Consider the following 21,450-nt stretch of genomic DNA (forward strand, 5'->3'; position numbering starts at 1 on the left):
CAACGCACAGATCAGCTTCATGCACACAAACCAGGAATATTCATGTATTCTGCAGCCTGGCTGGGGCACAGGGCAACAGCGTACACAAAGGGTCACTGTTATTATTTCTCATTTTTACCTTGGTGGCACTTTGCAGCTCAGCTGGGCACCTTTTGCTCTCCGAGCTGTACATGCAGAGCAAGGAGAGCATCCCTTCTGCCCTGCATCGTGGGACTGCTGCTTGCCTGCCTCCCGCTCTCTGCTGCTTTGAGCCTGTGCTCTGCAAAGGTGAGCTACAAGGTAATTCCTTCTTTGGAGGAGGAATACCAACAGTCTCGCCTGGCAAGAGTTAAAACCCATAAAACCAAGGCTTGTAGTTTTGTTTTCTTTCAATTTATACCCTTCACTTAAAGAGGGGTGGGGGGGGAAGAAACGAGGGGGAGAAAAAAAGAAAGCCAGGTGACATATTCTAAGAGGGAGCACCGAAAACGTGTTAAGCACTTCAAAATTCAATCGGCCTCTGGCAAGACATCTGCCTAATGTTAGCGCTTAAATATCCTTTTCCATTTTACATGCATTCAAGTCTCATTTGAGCGAAATGAAACGGTATTATTAAAGGGAGATTTTGCACAAATGGCCTGAATTTGACATGTCAAGTTCAATGAGGCTGTTACATATGTAACACCGAGAAGGGCTCGGAGGCTGCCGCTCTTGAAACAGCGCCAGTGGCTCAGAAATGAAATTTGCATTCAGAGAGCCTTGCCTCGCTGCATGGAGCTGTGCACGAGGCTCGGTCGGACCCACACGGGGTGGAGGAGCCGTGGGGCAAGCACGAGCAGGGGTCTCCCTATGCTTTGGGAGACTGGACACACCAAGAAGGCAGCAGAGCTAGAAACCCAGGTACCTCATTCCCACTTAAGTCTGCTTTTTCAAGTGAAAGCTTGACCCTGCACCAGGGTTGGATCCTCCTGAGTGATGTTCATCGCTGTTCCAACAACCAGCGTTCAACCCCTGGACACACACAGCCCTTAGGCATGGATGGGTGCTGCCCTGTTGCCACATGGCTCCTCCTGCCTTACTGCATGATGCTCCAGCTGGGCAGACCCTGAGATGTCCCTGTCCTGAGGCCAGGATGGTCACACCAGCACTGCCCATGGGAGGAAAAAGGGCTGCCCCTGTCTCTGGGGGATAGCAAATCCCATTGCCACCAGTTGAGCAAGGGGTTCACTGGAGTGAGTGAGTTGCTCCCGGAGATCTGGAACCACGTGTAACATCATCCAGGTGGTGCCTACAGCTCCCTTGTATCTCAGCCCCAAGAAGCTCCTGTAGTCACCTGGAGAAATTCCTTTTCCTTCCTCTGCCCTCCTCCGAGCTCCCCACTCCAACAACACCTGAAAGTCCAAGTGAGTCCTCAACACCCAGCAGAGGTGATGGCACGGGGCAGCTCCCCCTCCTTGCTTCTCCACCAGCCTCTTGATCTGACCCTACGACATCATCTTGGCTGGTTCACCCCACCACACAACCCTGCGGCCATGGTCCCTCGGGAGAGATCTCAGCACACGAGGAGTCCCGGTGCTGCAGCAGGAGCTGATGCAGCGCCCGCCAAGTCTCCAGCGCTGCAGGCTCAGCAGGCAGGAGGGGGATCTGCCTTCCTAACCCTGAGAACGGTAAATGTATGATTTTGTTGCAAATCATGAAGGTTTATTAAAACCTTAACATCACAAGCCATGATTGGCTGCATCCTCTTTAAATTAAAAAAAAAAAAAGCCCTTGGAAAGCAGCCCCCTGGTTCGCTTCTCCCCATCAGACTGATAAGTAACAGCTGCTCGGCCATTTCGGTAACAAGTCGGTATTGGCAGGGAGCGGCCAGGGCTGCCGGTGCCCGTCACGTTTATAGGCCTACATTTTATTTTTATGTTTATTGGGTTATTTGAGATCATTATTAGTTTCTCTCTTCTCTTGTTGATGTGTTCTTGCTCCTGGCTTCTCCGGGCGGGAAAGGTGGGGGAATGGGAAACAGGGCCACCCGCTACACCAAGCTCCCCGCTGGAGCTGGGCAGTGCATGGGACTCCAACCCTCTCACACCCTGCTGCCTGCTGTTCCTGCCCATTGCTGCTGCCCTCCCACCCTGCTGCTGCTGCTGGCCCTTGCATCGCTCCCCTCCAGGACTGGCAGAGCCCATCCCTGTGCAGAGCTGCTGTATTACAGATTAGCCTCCATTGCCTGAATCCATCGCCTAGATTGAACGTTATCTATCATGCTACGGAGGGAGTCGTTATTTAATAATTAATAAAGACCTCTGATTCTTCTTCGCCGCCTGCGTGGCCGAGTGGAGCAGGCCAGGGAAGTGAGGGCAAGCCAGGGAGAGCTGTCTCCTCTCTAACTGCTGCTGTTATTTAAAGGAATAATGCCATTCTTTTTCATTTGTCAGCTGGCCCACAATGGCCCTTGTCATGCTTTATGATTTAGGGTTTCCTTTCCTTTCCCATTAAACGCCACCTTCCCATCACCGCTTCGCGCCAGCCAGCCTCTGCTCCTGGCTTGCGGTTTCAGTTTCACTCTCATATTGGCCCAACTTCTTTGATGGGCTCCTCTGAGCACTAATTGCTTCTGTTCATTTAAACCTGTTCACTAATTTGCAGTGGCCCTTTATTAAGTTGGATGCGGCCCAAATTACACCATAAATTACGCTTGCAAGGGGACTGGGTGTCGCGGGGGATAAATGGGCTGCCTGTTCCCTGCTCCCCCCCTTCTCTATCTTCCTGTGCAATGCGTGGGGGATGCGGGTCTCAGCTTGAGGCTGCGGGTGTCGAATTTGGGATATCTCAACCCAGATCCATTTGGGGAGGTCTCCCCCTAACTAAAGCTCCCTCCTTGTCCCTCCATGTGCAATGGCTATTGCTGAATCAAAGAAGATCCAAGGCAGAGATGGGATGGATTCTGCATCCTCTGCACTGTGCACAGCCACGTGCACCCCATCGCCCTGGTGTACACACACACACTGACACATATGCTCTCCCTCCTCTCCTACCACCTGGTGACGTAACTTTGCTTCTAGTCAGCAGTTTGACTCCTTTCCTCACCTTTTAATGACCGGAGAATTCATTAATAATTGAAATAAACACGCTCTTTTCCAAGGCTGCCGAGTTTTATTAAGGCAGGGGCAGGGATATGCCAACCCTTGGCTGCAGCCATTTCCTAAATAACTGCCAGCAGTTAAAATGCAATTATTTTTTTTTTTTTAATAGAGGACTTTTCTGTGCTGGGGAAAGCAGAAGAGAGCTGAAGGTAGCTGAGGAGCAGTGTGCACCAATGCTGCAGGGCTGCTCTTTCATGGGATGTCTGCAACGTGAGAGCTGCTCACCAAACACATGTCCCCAGGGAAAGGGATGCCTGTGCCCCCTGGGAGGCATTTCTCCTTGACTTTACCATTGTGGTGAACTCCAGGAAAATGTTTCTGCCTTGCTGTCTAGCACTAGATCTCTGGAACTGGTAGCTGTGGGTACCACCATCTCCTCTGCCACCTGCAGGTGCCCCAGCTGGCTCCCCAGGGATGCTGGTGGTCCCCAAGGAGCTGCTTACCTGATGTTCAGCTGGGTGAGCTTCTCCAGCTCCTGTTCCATGTGCTCCTGCAGCTCCCCAGGGCGAAGGAGGACCTGGCAGATGGGGCAGATCGGAGCCTGGCTGTCAAACAAAGTTGCTTTCTTTTTGCCTGTGGGGAGGAAAAGAAGGGAGAAAGCTTTAGCTCAGATTGGCTGCCATCAGCATCGCCTTTGCTCTGCCCTGGTCCCCATCCTAGCACAGGACTGAAACCAGGAGATTTTCCCATGGTATAGCCCCATTTCTCTCCCCATCCCACACTCCCTGGGGCAGAGATTGGCTCTTCTGCAGTGGGACAGCAACTGGCATGAGAGCATCTTAGCCCTGGCTGTGGGCCCTCCAGTCTTACAAGGAGAGCAGCAACAGCCACATTTCAGGAGTGACCCTGTGCAACCCCAGCTTCCCCAGTTCATGGTGCAGGTGGTGTGATTTGGGGCAAATGGATGACACAGCACTGCTCAGTGTTCCTATTAGCTAATAACAGTTAATTATGAAGAGCTGTCTTCATCCTCCTTGGCATTCCTGAAGTTGAGTGGGTCAGGATGAGCCTTCCCCTGAAGTGCAGAGCAACTCTCCATGGGCACACGATGTTGGGGGGCAGAGGAGAACCCATGGCACTAGGCTGCACATGGCAGGGAGTAGGTCTGGATACTCATCATCCAGGATTTCTCACCCTGTCCTGGGGTTGGGCTGTGGCTCCTTGTGTTGTCCACACCACCAGCAGCTCTGCACCCCAGAGCTGCCAGAGCCCTCGGCCCCCTGGGGCTGTATCATCCCTCAGTGAGATTTAGGGGTGCCTGTATACCCCAATCCCTAGCTGGGCTGAGTCCCTGGGGCAGCTCTGGAAGCAAGGTGCTTCCTCACACCCTCCTTACACCAAATCCTCCCCACCACTCCCCTGCCCAGCCATATCTCCCTGGTTCTCTCCCTGCTCTGAAGCCAATTTATTCCAGCTCAGAAACTTTATTGCCCCCTGTGTAAGGAATATACAGCATCTATTTAACATAAAATAAAACTCTAAAGCAAACAATGAAGTTTCAATAAAAGAGAGAAGCCTGTGGGTCCCCAGGCCCCCTCTCCCAGCTGTACTAGCAGCTCTGCTCATGAGAGGGCGTGCGGAGCCTGGCTCAGATGGCTCTGGCAGGGAGAAACGTGTTTTATAGCCGCCTGTTGTCATCCAACGTGAACCCTCCTGCTGGATTATTTATTTATGTATTAGACATGGATCAAATTGGTTAAATCCGAGTGAGAGGCAGCAATGCACAATAAAGCAGCCGTTGCTGGATACGAGGGGGCTGCGTGAAACGTGGCCTTCCAATCAGGAGCCAAAAGGTGCCATTTTATGGCTCCTAACGATGGCGGAGCCCAGTTAAATGAATCCCCATTAAAGGAATAGACCTTCTCAAAGGATAAAACATTGGTGTGAGTGGCTTTACTGGGTCCCTGCTCCTCCCTGTACAACCTTCCTGGCGCAGGCGTTTAACGAGAGAAAGGGTCTGAAATAAGTTTGAGAGTCACCTCAGCTTATCTTTGCCTTCCAGCAGGACACAATGTATGTGCCTGGTGGAAGCAGGGCTATCCCTGGGACATTACCTGCCCTTTCCTTCAGCATCCCTACAGGAGATGGGAGAAACTGAGGCATGAGGGGCAAGTTGGGGCAGACCAGTGCTATGGTGCATTCCCTACCTCCCCAGCTTCCCTATCCACTAGGAACTCTCCCATTTGCAGAGACAAGTGGAAAACCCCGCTGTGGTCTCTCCTCCAGACCTGGGCTAAACCCAGAGGCTCTGAAGCAGAATTCAGGCGCCTCAGCCCTCATCCCCACCACCCTTCTGGGTGCTGAGGAGGACATAGCACGAAGTCCATGCAACTGGGAACACATTCCTCTCTCCTCCTTCCCTCATGTTTAAATAATGTCCAGAACCCAACCCAAAACCAGACACCCAGCTCCAGCTGACCCTTGCCGGAAAGGTCGGCATTTCAGTAATTCCACCTTCCTCTTGGACCTTTTCCACTTTTGTCTAGTGGGGGCCCAAAATAGCCCAGGAGCGTCCCCGACCACCTGCTATTTATAACCCCAACTTCACAGCAAAACAATGGAGCTGTCTGAGTCTCCCTCCCAAAATAAACAGGCAGCCTTTGAGTGGACGGGAAATCCTGCTGGATCCCTGCTGTGGAGTGTACAGATGGATGGGTAAACAGGCTGCCCTCCGCCCTACCGCGCTGCATCCCCGCCCCCAGCCCAGGCCACCGCTGTGGGGGCTGCGAGCCCCCCTCGCCTGCCATCCACAGCTTCAGCAGGGATGCTCTCAGCAGCAAAGGAGGGTGAAACAGAGGTTGAACATCCCTGTGTCTCTGTTCTCCAGAGAGCCCAGAGGTGTTCATTTGCTGTGGGAGGTGATGGAGTGTCCTGGACCTGGGATTGGCAGCCTCAGGAAGCATAGCTGGGGTCCTTCCTGGGGACCAGCTCTGTACACCAGACTGGTGGCCTTTTTAACCTCCTGCACACCCAAGTCCTTGCTCCCTGCTTTAACTCCAGTACTATTCCATGGGGTGCATGTTCCTAAGCAGGGGCAACTTTGGATTTTTATGCCTGGAGCAACCAGGAGGGATCTCAGGCCATGGGAAGAAGCCTTGCTGTCTTCCATTGCTGGTCCCAATCCCAGTCCAGACCAGCAGGAGAAATGAGCAGCAATGGCCTTTTCCACCAGCTACACCAATGCTACAGTGACGAATTCATGCCAAGGAAGGATGTGACAGCTGTCACCCCTCATCCTTGTGACAGGCGGGGAAGATCCCCCTGCTCTGGTGAGTGCGGGAGGCTGGTGCTTGCACTGAAATGAGGGCTTCCAGAGGGGCAGGAGAACAGGAACCCGGACACGCAGCCAAGTCCCTGACTTACAGATTGCAAAGCAGGAGACAGAAAGAGCCCCGGCTCCTGGCCCAAGGGGCTGACAACCGCGCTTTCACGGGAGCAGGTCTAAGTGTGAGTGACAGGCAGAAGGCAGGGACCATCTTCCGTGCCAGCAGGACACCTACGCAAGCCTCCCCAGGTCTGTGGAACCCACTGCCTGCCTGCAGTGCCACAGAGGCTGCTGTTGGGATGCGTCTCCCCAAATCAGCAGCATCCGCATCCGCGGCGCGCCCCAGAGCCTCGCACACACCCACGCTGTGGTGTCACATGCCGGGCAGTGGTACCCAGCTCCATGGTGTGGGATGCTGGGCTGTGGGGAGAGGGAGAGGATGGGCTTGGCAAGTCCTCAGGTTATGTTTGTGAATGCCTTTGGGAGCAGGGACATCCTGATATCCATGAAAAACACAAAGGATGCCACACCGTGTGTGTGTCTGGACCGTGCTGGGGTGTAGGTGTTACCCCGCTGGATGGAGCAGAGGGCATTGATTTGCACAGGGCCAAACAAAGGGTGCACATCCCTGAGTGGGATGGACCTGCGCCTACTCCCTGCTTGTCCTTCCCTGCCCTGTGCCAAACCCGCTCCTGGGAGACACTGAATGGCTCTTTTCAGGCTTTTGTTTTTTGGCAGCTGTGTTTTTGTTTTCTTTGCCCCTCTCTCTCCCCTTCCCTCTCTGGTTACTCGGTAGGCTCAGCTCCAGTGTTTACCCTCCTCGGCTCTGCCGTGCTTCCCCTGCTGCCGACCCCCCGCTTGCCAGCGCCAGAGAGATGAAAAGGCAGAGCCTTGGTGCTCCTGCTGTTTGCATGGTCTCCTGGGCTCCGCGGAAATGTTTAACTCCAAGTGTTGAAACCGAATATTTCCTGCTCTGAAAGCAGAGGTCTCAGTGTGCAGACGCACCCCTGTGTGGAGGAATTTATCCACAGGCACCTTCGGAGGGCATGAGCAAATGGATCCCAGCCCAGGTGGGGACTGAAACGAACCCTCCTGATCCCACTGGGGATGGAGGGCTGGATCCTGCACACTCAGTTACACTGATACAGATACGACATAATTCCCATGGGTCCTCTGAGAAAGGCCTGATTCACCACAAAGCAGCTGGTAATGGGACCTGGGTTTCAGGCTGGGAGCGGAGCTCAGGTAATGGGGACACAAGCCTGACACTGAATAGGCATGGAGCTGTGAAGTCATCCCTGCTCCTGCCCTGCGCCTGTGCCCTGACAGCTCTGTGAGGCTTATGCAGGGTGGGAGTGGGTCACTTGGAAGGGAGAGCTTTCCCTCACAAGCAGAATGTGAACTGCTGTTTTGGAGAGCATTTAAGTGAGAAAAAAGGGAACCCAGCCCACCAACAGCCATGACAGCACGGGATGCATACGGCCCCTCGCCACTACGCAGCATGGAGGAAACGATGCTCCCAAATCACTCAGTGAGCAAAGTTTACAAGGCATGAGGGCTTTCTCTGCCCAGGAGCTCAGCACATTGCCAAATGAACTAAATAAATTGTCTGTAACTCAATTGTTCATCTGCACTGATGGCTTTATCCAGAGTCAGGTGCCTCCCAAGGAACTGCTGCAACGGGTGGCACAGGGGGTGCCACCCGCTTCTCCCTGTGCTGTCCTTCCCTGGGGCCATCTGAAACTTGCTTCCAGGATGACCAGCTGCTCTCTCCCAACTCCTGATTTCTCCTATCTCAAACTGTTTTCCACTTCTCCGAGTACCAAACCCCCCCTCCTCCGAGATGCCTCCCTTCATCTCATCCTTGTATTTCCTCTCTCTCCCTCTTAAACACTCCATCATTTAAACCCAATCAAAGCCAGTTGATCTGAAACTCTTCTGAATAGAAATGACCCCACGCTGGGGCCCCGCGCGCTGCTTCGGGGGCCGCACTGAAACCAGGTGGGTGGTAATGGAAGTGCTGACACAGGCTCCTTGACAGCATCGCCACTGCCAGCGCCTGTAATAATCCCTCCCGGCTGCCCTGCAACTCGGTTTCCGCGGCGATTATTTTCCATTCGATGATGGGCTTGCTGTTATTTGTGTACTGATAGCAGATATCTCGTGTGACAAGCCTCCTTTCCTTCCAGCTCAAAAAACAATAATTCAAAGAAAGCCCCACATTAGCTTGGAAATAGCAAAACACTCGCTCTTCTCCCGGCGAGCCTGCGCCACGACTGATGAGGCTCGCAGAGCCCTGGCAGTAAGTGGCAGTCAAGGGGGGTTGACAACAGTGGGACATGGAAGGCAGACAAGGTTCATGTGTCAGTGCAGAGCACCCCAGAATAACAGCAGAGGCAAAAAGTGTTTGGTAATCAAGTGAGGGAGCAGGAATAATGCTGCTCATTGCTCTCCCATCTCCCCGTTATTTACCGGTGTGGTGCCAGTGCCATTCCCATGGGGCTACATCCTGTCTGCTGGGCGCTGCCTTGCATCCTGCTGGTTGGTACCAAAAGGTATACGGCCCTCAAAAACCTGCACTTGAGGTCAGGGCACCTCCCACTCCTTCTAGCAGGCCCTTCCCATCCCATAGGCTCTTGCCTGGCTGTGGGATGCAGACCTCAGCTGTGTAGGATGCAGACCTCAACCTGCTGCCCAGGACCAGGCGCCCTGGATCTGACCCTCCTGCATTTGCTCTGCACAGGGCAGTGGAGATCCAGGTGCCAGGGACAGTGATGGGCAGTGAGGTGACTCCAGGTTTGTGTGCTGTGGCTGGTTCAGTGTCTGGCCATAAATGCATCCACAGCACGACTCAACTCTGCAAACAGCCCACAGTGCATCTAGCACATCCAGACTGCCAAGGAATCACCCTGCATCGAGCAGACCTTCCCTGGAGCATGTGCCTTTTGGAAGTCTGTGCAGGCAGGAAGGTTGGCAGAGGTCTGGAAAAATGGCTTTTCAGGTAAGAAAAAGGCTTTCGAGGAATTGCTTCTCCACTCCTGCATGACAGTGCAAGGCTGCCACAGGGCACCAGCAGAAGCTGGACTTGGATTGTGCTAAGCACACCATGGGGCCACTCCTGCAAAAAGAGGCATAGGCATGAGTGACAGCCGGTTTTGTGTATAAAACACAGAGAGACACAGACGGACAGAGGGACCTCTGCAACCCCGTGAACAAATTGGGTCACAGAGAAGAGCTGTTCTCAAACCTGCTGCATCCCCACCAAGGGTCTGATCCCCTGCACTGCTCCCTGCTAAGGTGCCTGCGCTGCCAAGCAGCTTAGAAAATACACCTGCTTCTCCCGAGGGTAAAAGCTACAGAGGGATCTGAGGCAGAAAAGCTTGCTAAAATACTGATTTCCCTCTGAAGGAAAGAGTTGCTCTTGTAGCTGCCTGTCCAGATGAGCTGGATACTGGAGAGGACTGGTGTAAACTGGTGCAGTGCTGCTCCCACGCAGCTAACCCCAGCTGGGGTTGATCCCAAGGGTCACTCAGTAAAAACACGTTTAAACAGCACTCTAAGCTCTTCAGGGGCTGTTGCACATCCCGTTGGGTCCAGCACCACGTCTCACATGGTGAGTTGCAGCCTGGCAGCGAGGAGAGGAACCCCCTGGAGCACCTGACCCCACCGCCCATGATCCGGCCCTGGCTCTCCATCTGCGGAGATCACGGCTGCCCGGTGCGGGGCAGTGCAAGATGGATTGAGCTGGGCAATAATTTAAGAAACTGAGTGAGTCTGTACATCCAATCACTTTACAAATCAGGGGAAAGGGAGAGAGGAGGAAAGGCAGGAGGGGGGGGGGAGAGTGAAAAGGCCGCGCAGGGAAATGCATCACAATTACTGTCTCGGCTCTAATGAGGAGCCTGTCATGAGGCTGTCATCCTGCGGAAAGCCACCTACTCAGAAAGATTCAATAAAAAAGTAGCAGAGAGATAAAAAAGAGATATATTTCAGCCCTTGCTAATATTCTTTTCATTTGTCCCAGCACAAAATAAGATACTGCACTTAACCGGCTCGGTTAAAATGAAAAGGGGGGGGGCGGGAAGGGAGCAGCATTGATCAATACCACTAAAAGCCGGGAGACACGGTGATGGAGTGCAATTTTTTTGTCTGTGCTGAAGCATAGCAGAGGCCCGGGCGGGGTAATTTATGATTCGCACGCATGGCGGCTAACTAGAGGCTGACAAGACAATGAATCCTCGATGAGAGGGACGCAGGCCGCTGGGAGAGCTGGAAAGGGAGAGTGTGACAGGGACCTGGAAGGGAGAGGGAGAGAGGAGGGCTGGGACGGGCTGCAATCCTGTCTCCCCATGGTGCTGCTCAACGTGGCTCCACAGAGCAAAGCAGAAATACTTTCTTGGGCTTCATGAGAACAGAGTAGAGAAACACCAAGAGAAAGCCAAGGCTGCACTGCCTCCATCCCCACTCTCCTCTCTCACAGCTCCCAGCAGGGCAGGCCGCCCACCCAGGCTTCCCCCAAGGAAGCACTCTGGGTCCCAGCTGCAACCCTCACTGGGCTGGAGATGGACCAAACAGGGTCATCAGGGACCAAGGACAGAGAGGGATCCCCCTTCTCTGCTCCAGGTTCTCTAATGGGTGCTAGTATGTGTTTGGGAAACCTCTGGACAATAGAATTGGACCTTCTCGCTGCCACCCATACTCTGCCCTGGCAGTGAAACTGGAGCCTCCTCCAACCCACCACCTCATCTCCAGAAAACACAAGTCCTGGGGAGCAGTTGGGTCTCCACAGCATCAGTGTGCCCCTGGCTTCAGTGAATATGGCATGGCAGAAACACTCCTGAGGGAATCCTACAGCTCTGTCCTTGTACCCTGGGGGATCTCCCGGAGCATGATGTGCCTCCTTCCCCCATATCCTTGAGCTGCCCTCCATTGCAGGGGTCAGTCCTTCCTCAGTGGGACTTGTGAAACGAGGTGCTGGGACCCAGCACGCTTTCCAGCACCCAGGAAGCCAGGCACAAGACCCCAGGGTTCTCTCAATTCCTGTGCCATGTGTGCATCACGGCTCATCAGAGCATGAGGAATGACTCTGCCTCCTCACCATCCCTCCTCCTCCTCGGTCACCCAGAATGCCTGAGGCTGAGCACCCAGGGCTGCAACATTCACCAGCGTGCCTGGCCTCAGGCCCTGTTTGCTGTTAAAAGGGCCCCTTTTTTGCCACTGATTGAGCCAGTCACCCAACCTGGGGTTCCTGCTGACCCGGTGGGAGAGGGCAGGGAGAAGGAGCTGTGTAGCTGCATTGCCAAAGTGTGCTTTGACTATCCATGCTCTGCATCAACTCTTGGGATGGAAAGACCTGGAGCAAAATATGTTCTTTAACTGCCAAAAAATGGTGACAGTGGGAAATAGAGAAGGGGGGAGTTTCACAGAAACGTCCCCGTATCTGGCTGGGAGCCTGTACAAGAGCTGGAGTCCGAGGTCCTGGGCACCTCTGGGGCCTGCATCATGCCTTGATTGCTTCATCTGGACCAGAAACAGGGATGCAGTTGAGACTAGGAGCAACAGTCCTGCACAGGGACTGGGAGAGAGCTGGAGGGGTTTTTCCCTCCCAGGCCCATTCCACCACTGCACATCCCAGCTCCCTGCCAAACCTGCAGGACAATCCTGCACTGGGCAGGTGCTCAGCTCTCTCAGCCCCATCCTCCTGCTCCTCTGGGTCCTTGGCGAAGGATCTGGCTGCATCCTGAGAAACAGGACCAGCCTGGAAATGGGTCTTTGCCTTCCCCACTGGCAGTGAAACAAGAGCTTAGGGACCACCCCACTGCCAGTGGGTCAGGGGTGTGCTGTGGGTCTCCCTCAGCCCAGCGAGGTGCCCCAAGAGGGGCTCCAGCCCCATCCTGGCCCTGCAGAAAACGCCTGCAGGCAGCCATGCTACTCCCATGCCCTTGACTTGGAGGGCAGCCTGTTAAGTTGGTGATATACTGATACGCCTATAATTTGAAGGGGTGATGGGGTAGAGTCTTTCCCTGCCTCCCACCCACTCTCTCCCTCCCACTTTCCAGCTCCTCTCCTCTCCTCCCTCGGGGGTGTGTGGGGCACATATCGAAAACACAGATATTGAACTGTCAAAACTATTTCCTACAAGAAAATAGATTCATCAGCTTGCAGCACACAGGGTCATTGCCACATTTTCCCCTCGCGCCAGCACCTGCACATGCCGGCGCATACCCAATGCCTCTTCGCAGCACCGGCACTTTAGCTTGTAGCTCAGGGCCCTTAAGTGACTTTGAGAAATGGATAATCGATTATAATTCCACGGGCCTCTCTGCAGATTTATCTGGAGAATGTATAAAAGCCAGGGATTGGGAGAAGCGGGTCCTTCTGGCCAACACGTCGATTGCCTGTGCTTTCCGTGCCCAGCTCGGAAAATCGCATCCCGAGCACGACTCTGTTTAATCCATCAGTACACAATCAATGCACTCTGTAATCAACTCTTGATCACTTAATTTTACACATGTTGGCTGAATCCCTTTGTTTAATCACTAGATCAGGCTGCCTTGTTGCACTGCCCCCTCCTTGCTTAACCCTCCCTGACCCTCATCCCCCATTGTCGGCACCACCAAATACAGCCCAGAGCCTTCATTTCACCTTGAGGAAAAGCTCCTGTGAATTTAGAGAGCCATGAGATGGCAAAAAGGGAAACAGAAGGAGTGAAAAAATAATGTTGGAAAGAAAAAAATATTTTCTGCTCTGTGCCTTCCTAAGGCTTGTCCCAGCCTTTTCCATCGACGTAACAGAAACCACTGATGGAATTTAAAAAGGGGGCTGGATATTGGGATACGTGCACTGAAGGGAACACTGCAACAACCCAGGGAGAATGGACACACTGGGATGTCACTGGGCAGATGCACCGGCACACAACGGGCACTCATCACACGGCTGCATCTATCCCCTCAGCATCCTCCCCACCCCCTTATTATTTTGACTGTTTTAGCAGCTGATGCCATTATGAGCAACGGTTCTTGATCTTTCCCTCCCAGAGGCATCCTCAGGAGCTTCGCTCCCATCTCACCAGGGTTCATCTCCCTTTTTGTGGCAAGAGCACGACCCTTGGGTTGCGAATGTATGTAAACGCAGCTATTTGGCATTTTTAGCATGATTTGTGTCACTAGCCTGGTGCCACCTCACCCTTCGCATGCGTTCTGCTGCCGTGCCAGGGTCAGTGTCCGGGGGATGCTCGTAGGTGGAGATGTCTGTTTGCCCGACATTGAAATGCGCTGGGATTTTGCATGGGTGTGCCTCATCCTGCTGTCGAATAACCATTCACAAGAAGATTTTGTTGCACTTCAATTGCATGATGAGAACCTGAAGGCTCAGAAACAGGGGGGACCACACACTTGCAATCCAAACGTGGACCGTTTTGACCAGTCACGTGGGTGACACAGCATGTTTGTCCCACCCCAGCAGCACAGCGGTCATTCTTAAACCAGTTAAATCTTGCTATTTAAAGAGGCCTTGATGCCGCCTCTGATTTGGCACGTGGGGTAACTGCTGCTCATTCTTGCAGGAATAAATGATGGGATATGCTTGAACAAGAGGGATCTGGAAGCGCAATTGCCAGGGGAGCGTGCAAATGTTAGCTTTGCACAGGAAACTCGCACAAAACTGCGTGTTGACACCAAGAGGCCAGTTGTAGGACAAAGCAGGCACGGATGTTTAAAGAGAATTCCAGTTGCTATCCTATAGCAAATAGTCTTCAAAGAGCCCCTGGAGCTCTTGGCTTCTCAGCATGGAAAGAGGAGCTTGTACAAGATGAAACGCAAATAAATAGTTTACCATAGAAAAGATATCCAAGGCAAAGAGTGAGATGCAAGTTTTAGATCTCACATTAGCCAGCTGGGGTTTTATTGGTCCCCAAGTAAAAGCTGTAAATAAAATACAAACCTAACCTGCATATTGTCAAGCTACGTTTAAAAAAACTCCACGACTTAATTGCACTCAAGAGCACTGAGGGGCAAAGCGGTGCACGGTGCATCACAAGGCAGCCTGCAGAGCTGTTAGTAAAGTGTAAATCCAAGAGCTGAACAAGTGGAGCCTTTTACCTTGGGATCTGCCAACAGGCAGACTACTCTGCCTTTGCTAATGTAGCTCATTCCTGCCCCAGAAACTCTTGGTAAGGGGTTTGCAAGGAGAGGGAGCACAGAATGCTCTCTCCTCCGCTCACACTGAAATTGGTGTCAGGGAAGAAGGATGGGTGGTAAGTGGGATGCTAAGACCCCATCTCCTTGTTTCCAGGCTCCTGCCTGGCTGTAGGGAGCAAAGGTAATGCTGCACTTTAGGAAGGCACAGGCCAGGTGACAGGGACAACAGTTCCAACTGGAGTAAGGCAGCAGGAAATGGGTGAGCAACCAGAGCATCTGCCCCTCCTTGTCCTGACTGCTGAGGGCTCCTAGGGATTCCTGTGCCAGCCTCTGCAGTGCTCCTGGAGAGCTCTAGAGCAAGGACAGGTCTTCCCTCCACATCAGGCTCTCAATTCTCCTATTCAAAGCTTAGCTGCTCTTTTCATCCACTTTTTCTTTCCACTGTATTTGTTCTTTAAACTTAATACAATGTTGACAACACCAAAACTAGCCCATGTGGCTCACCTTAAGGAACTGTTCTTCCCAGCAGATCCACACTTGGGATCTGATCTGGGCTTCACCTGACCAGAGTCTGTAGGGCTTTTTCCCCAGGGTCCGCACTTGTTCAAGGCAGTCTGACTTCCATGGGAACAGACAAAACCAGACCAGGTCACTCTGTCCCCAGAGTCCCTGGCAGACCCTTTGATCCCCTGGCCAGGGACTACTCTTCTTCCTCATCTCCTGGCACAACACACACTGTTTGGGTTGGGGTCTTGCTGTGCAGGGTCAGGGCAGGATGAGGCCTCACACACATGTCAAGGGGACCAGGCAGCATCTCTCGCACTAGCACTGCTGGGGAGAGGGTTGCACCAGCCAAGCTGCCCTCACACCCCATGGAGCAGACCCTTCCATGGCCAGACAAACCTCACACAGATTTATTTGCTCCCTCCAGACCACTCTCACATGCACACCGCAAGCAATCAGGGATGATGTCCTGCCCCAGGAGCCCAAGTGGAGCATTCAGGATGGGAACTCAGGCAGAGATGGGATGTGCCTGAGCTGGAAGAAGGTATCGTCAGAACTGGGGATGGATTTATAAATCCTGGCCCAGCAGCAGTGAACCCTCTAGGGAGAGCAGGAAAGACCTTGCTGCAAGCCAGTTTGGAGGAGATGGAGCACAGGGATGGAGGAGAGCCTCCTCCACCCTCACCCACATGCCGACACAGGCAATAACAGTGTCACATCCCTTCCACTGTTTTCAGGTGGAGGGAGGGAAAGGAGGAAAAAAAACCCCAAAACAACCTGCCAAGGACTAATTAATATTTAATTTACTGCAAAATGTACTTATTATTCTCAAGTAATTGGCCGACTGCACAGCTGTGACCACTAATGAACAGAGGGGGGACAAAACACAGGGACAGGAGGTGGGTGGGGGGAGCACAGGGGTGGTGGTGTCTTTGATCAGATCCTGCTGCCTGCCTTTAATGTGCATAATAAGAAAACTTAAACAGCTTTGATTTCTTTTTTTAAGATCTAAAAATGGCCGTGATGCCACTAATGGATTGCGTTTAGCTTATTACGCTGTAATCGCCCTATTATCACTGCAACTTTAACAAGGGGGAAAAAAAGGACTTTGGAAGATGGCATTTGCAAATAGGTTGCTGAATAACACTGCTACTAAACACAGAGAACACAGGCGAGTCCTGCTTATTGTGATTCCTTGCATAGATTCCCAATACCTGAGGCACTCAGCATCCCTGTCTCTATTGCTGCTTTTTGCTCCATGATTGAGCTATTGGCTCATTTAACTCTAAGGATGGGAAATATTTTTTTACTTGCTAATAGAAATGTGGCTCAGTTGTGGCCCAGCGTAGATTTTTAGATCAGTTTTGCTTGATGGCTTATTCTGTGGAGAGAGTTAATTTCACCCCAGTGCAGAGTACTTAAGTGGGATTTAAGTGGCACGGGAGTATTTCACTGACCCCTTAGCACAAGGTGAAATCTGCCCTGAGAGCCTTCCCTCCCAGGAGAGAGATGCTCAGCACAAGGCATGGATGCATCCTGATGCTTTGGTCTCTTAATCTGCTGCTGGGATCTGGTGTTTCACAGGAACTCCTGACCTTCACAGGCACAGCTTCTGGGCACAGTAACACCCTCATCCCTATGCCCTGGGGTGCCTCGGCTGATACACAAGGAAATGCACCTTTTTTATGTTGAGGGGATGTGGAGGAGCATGGGAAATGGATTGAAAGTCCTGGTTTCTTGCTCTTTCTGAGTCCTGAGCCCAGACTCTTGCTGTTCTCTCCCATGATGGCCAGCTGCTGTAACCATCCCTTTTTTCCCAGGAGACCAAGAAGACCGGGGCTACCTTCTTCCCCTTGCCCTGAGCCTCACCCCTCCTCTCCTCCACTGCATCCCCCACTCCAGTTAAAGGCCTGGCGGTGGGTCCGAAGGCTCCTTCAACTTTATGACAGCACCGAGACCTTGGGCCAAGTTCCCATCCCGCTTCCATGGGTGTAAATCCAAAGCAACATCACGGACTTTGACAGCACAAAAGCCAGATCAGCACTTGGCACCTCCGCTCCTCTCTGCATCCAAGTCTGTGGAGCGGCGGGCCGGGAGACATGCCGTCACAGCCGCCTGCTGCTCCCGCCCCGTGGCTGGCTCTTCCCTCCAGCTAAAGCAAACAGCTCATCAGACACCGTCCCGGGGAGGCTGAGCTGTGGCAGGTGGCCATGGCGCACGGCGGCGGGGGGACCGACCCGGCTGGGGAGAGGCGAGAGTCCTCGGAGTGAAGAGGAGACGGAGCACACGCACCCTGCGAAGCCATCGGGCGGCTGGAAGGAGTTCAAGGAAGGGCAGTGGGAAGGATCAGGGGGTTGGCAGAGCTACACCTGCAGCCTGGTGGCGTGAGGAGTGATGGTTCCGACCTGCCGTGGGCCCCACGTGGGTCTCTGTGCAGGGACCTCACGCTGAGATGCAGACTGACACCTCTCCGTGCCTGGTGCTGGTGGCTTTCCTACTCGGCAGGGACAGAGGCAGGGCAGGCTGCTGCATGCAGGTTTCAGGGGGAGGTGGACTTGCCTTGTGTTGACTAACATAGGTAGATGCATAGAGTCTGAGCCAGGAATATCAGTGCTGCACTAGCCCCATCCCTGCTCCATGAGCCTTGTGCTTTTGAGGGCACTGGGCTGCAGACAGAGGTAACCCCTCTCTTCCCAAACACCCCATCCCCATCTCTGCCTGAAGCCAAGTAGCTTTCTGTGTCTTTCTCTCAGGCTCCCCCAGTCCTTCCCTCTCCCTTCTGCAGTGCTTGAAAATCCTCCCCCCCAAACCACATTTCTGCCTTGCTCCCAACTGGCAGCTCTTGCAAAAGAAAAACCGCCACCAGACGTTCAAGGGGAAAAGCCATTTTGGTTGGGCTCTTGGCAGGCTGAGGTGGTGTTGGCCTCGACCTGTTTGATTTTCCTAGCTAGATGCTGCCTCTCCAGCATGAGGAAGGAGCTGGCTGTCAAGCCCTAGAGTTTTATTTTGGATTTTATTAGACCTGATCAGAGAGGCGCTGTTTTTTTGGTTGTACCTCAAGGCAGCACTCAGACGCCCCTCAGCATCTGCCAAAATGATAATTAACAAATATTTGATTAGTGCTTTGTGTGTAGGGAGGCTGATGCTTCGTAACCAAGAATGGCCACTGGGAAGTGGGTCAGCACTACCCCTATTTCCCAAAAAACGGCTGTAAAGAGGGGAGTATGGTCTTGTGGCCATGACATGACACAGGGGCTCAGGACCAGAGATCATCTATTTAATCTCATTAATTTCCCCATGCTTTAAGCTCTCATTTCTAGAAATGAGATCAAAATTCCATGTATGTCCAACATTTTAGTTCCTTTCTGTGTTCAGTCTTCAAGCTCAGTGGGACAGGGACTGTGCATAATGCTCTGCTGTTATAGGGACCCCATCTAAGCACAGCCTCGAGAAAAACATAAATAACATTATGAATAATATAAACCAATAAAATGCTATAAATAATGAAAATAATATAAATAATAAAAAAGTCAGTCTCTGGTTCCCAGTCCTCTTCTTGCCTGGCCCAATTTTTGTCTTCCTGCTTGCTCCTCCCAGCAGGGCCAGAGATGATGCTCAGAAGCAGATTCCAGGTCAACCACCCCCCTCAAATATCCCCAGTATCAGCATTACAGCTTGGACACAGACACAGAAATCCAGCACAGGCAAAAGAAAATCAACAAAACACCCCAGGGAATTTAAAAATCTGACCAGATAGGCACTATTGATGGAGAAATATAAATGCTGCTATTTTGGTGGCGGCTTCACAAGCCCTAAACCTGAGCTACAAAGTGGATTGTTGGATTCGATTTGTCAGACTGGGAGGCTGGCAAGTTTGGGCAGCTTCAAAGACCGTGTTTTATGGAACCTTTCAGGAACCCTCAATAAAAAATGTATTAGATTAGTAATTTGAGTCCCAAATGACCAATTTGAAACGATTGCTTTCTTATGATTTTTCTGAAAGTGCCTGTTTCGTGAGAAATTGCTTGAAAAATCAGACAGAGTTTTTAGAGACAACTGTAACAGCACACACGAGGGCTGGGCACGATGGGTTAGGAGAACATTCATTTAATTGAGAAAGGGAAAAAAATCCTTTGTAATGCTTCGTCCGTCTCTCCTCGGCTTCTGCATTACCATAATAAGGCCTAATTCTCCAATAATTCTCCAGAAGGGAAAGCGCCTTCTTCACCCCTGTATTCAGGTAGGAAGAAGGGTGGTGGGAAAGGGAGACGCAGCTTGCCAAGGTCACACATCCTGAGCAGAGCTGGGACGGGAGCCCCATGCTGGGTCCCCAGCAGGTCCCAGTTGAGGCAGTTGTGGCTCCCTCCCAGCAAACTGGTTTTATCCCTCCCTGCTCGAGCTCAGAGCTGTTGCTGCGGGACGTCTGCAGGAGCGCTGGAGGGGCAAGGGGCAGACGGGCTCTCGGCGGAGGTTTATACTTCACCTTATGGAGATGTATAGAATACACAGTTCACACAAAACCGTGAGCTATGTCTTATTATTTTTATTGCTAAAAATGCTAATGAAAATTGCCATTTGAGATACACCAGAAATTAAGTGTACTGCCACCTCCTCAGGTCTCTTTAAATCTAAATTTTCCTACCACTCCGCTACCCTGCGGTTATCTTTGTCTTTGCTCTCTGGTCTCCATGCTTTAAAGACCAGGATCACAGCACATACTCAAGCTTTCCTCCCTGACCGCAGGGCTCAAAGTGTGCATTTTCCATTTTATTTAAAGGGAAACTGAGATTCTTGTATCACCACTTGATTGCAGGGGCTGAAACTTTAAGGAGCAAAAAAAAAAAAATCCTGAGAGTCTTATGATCAACTTGCGAAAATTGGCAGCCCTGAGAATGAATCACCCTGGGACGCTGCTACCCGAAAAGTATTACAGTATACAGCCTAATTAGGCTTATTAGCAGGGCTGGGCTGATTAGGAATGATGCAGGATTTGGAGGAGAAACTAGAAAAGGACGAACTTACCTTCCATCCTCTTCTCTTTATCCTGTTCAGTAAAACCTGCCTTCATACTTCCTACACTCTTTCTTCTGTTCCCCTCACGTCCCACTATATAATGACACCTATTTCCTTCAGTTTCCCACTCCTGTTTTGAAAGGAGACCTCACTTCTTTTCATAGAAAATACAGGGAAAAAAAAAATAGGAGAGTTGCTGGGCCCTTGGTGTCAGCACCTCCAACCTGTGTGTGTGCAAACTGCACCCCTTCTGCCTTATCCTCTGCTTTCCATGCTGGGAACTCCCCAGGGCAGCAGCATCTCCCCGGGAGTCTGGTCCAGCATCCCTCACGCATAAGTGGGGGATGGCAGATCCTGTCAGAGTGATCAGCTCCAAATGGGGCATCTGGACATGTCTCCATCCCAAAGTAAATTACCACGGGTCCCAGTAATAGCAAACAGCTTTGCAAATGCATAGAAACAGTGTATGTTTTGCTCAGAAGTTAACCCCCAGGCAGGAGGATTGGGGGCGTTTTAGGGCACCTCCAGGGGTGGAGTGATAGAACAAACCCCCAGTATTTGTGTTGCTCAACTTATCAACTTTACCACTAGTGAAACTGCAAAAATCTCCCACAGATCACTGAAATATTTTTACTCTTATTCTCCTTAATTGCTCCTGTTGAAGCAATATTTTTAAACAGGCCATTTTTAAGACAGGAGAATACGAAGCCAGTAGGTTTTGTGTAAATGGCAATTTGCAAAACTGCAAAGGTGACATTTTTGACATGAACATTTAACAAAAAATTAATATTTTGTCTCTTTAATAAATGGATATCTGTGAGAGAGAATCCATTATAAAAAGGGAGCTAACACAAGGTTCTTGAAGCCATTTCCATCAATTGCTATAAGATTTATATGTAAATATGTTAATGGTACTATTAATAATTTAATGGGGGCATGGCAAGCTGTGTTTACATAATAAATATGATTAAGTGTTTCCCTCGAATGAAGTTGCTGAACTGTCACGCTACCCCAGGTTATTATCAACATGGTTTTAAAATGTTAATCAGGCAATCAGAAGGAAATAGTTCCCCATCCCTGCCGGACCATCCAAGTTGTTCTAAACACAAACCGTCACTGCATCAGATGGTCCCAAAAACCTCCCACCATTGCTGCAGTGTTACTGGCAAAGGCGTGGACATTTGCTAAAATGCATGGTTGATATTTTATCTGATTTTACTTTTTACAGGGGTGGAGTACCAACATCCACTCGAATGGAATCACTTCAGATTTACTTGAGTGTAATTGAGAAGAAAATCTCGTCTGAGATAATTAAGTCGCTGAATATGCTTATCGCTCCTTAAATCCACTGTGCACGGAGCAGGGAGAATTACACAGTCTTTGGGCGGTGGGAACAAAGCAATTTCTGGGA

The 21,450-nt window shown here is 51.5% G+C and overlaps 1 protein-coding gene across 6 annotated transcripts in view; it reads right to left on the reverse strand.

Moving 5' to 3' along the window:
- Positions 1-21,450, reverse strand: part of RNF220 (ring finger protein 220) — a 214,004-nt gene that overhangs the window by 81,532 nt on the left and 111,022 nt on the right. For all 6 annotated transcript variants that reach the window (XM_027683047.1, XM_027683043.1, XM_027683044.1 and 3 more), the window contains exon 2: positions 3,563-3,692. In XM_027683047.1, coding sequence (XP_027538848.1) covers positions 3,563-3,692 — 130 coding nt within the window. The remainder of the gene's footprint in view (positions 1-3,562; positions 3,693-21,450) is intronic.

This window comes from Neopelma chrysocephalum, unplaced genomic scaffold (genome assembly GCF_003984885.1).
Source record: "Neopelma chrysocephalum unplaced genomic scaffold, ASM398488v2 Primary Assembly neopelma1_64, whole genome shotgun sequence".
Taxonomy (NCBI): domain Eukaryota; kingdom Metazoa; phylum Chordata; class Aves; order Passeriformes; family Pipridae; genus Neopelma; species Neopelma chrysocephalum.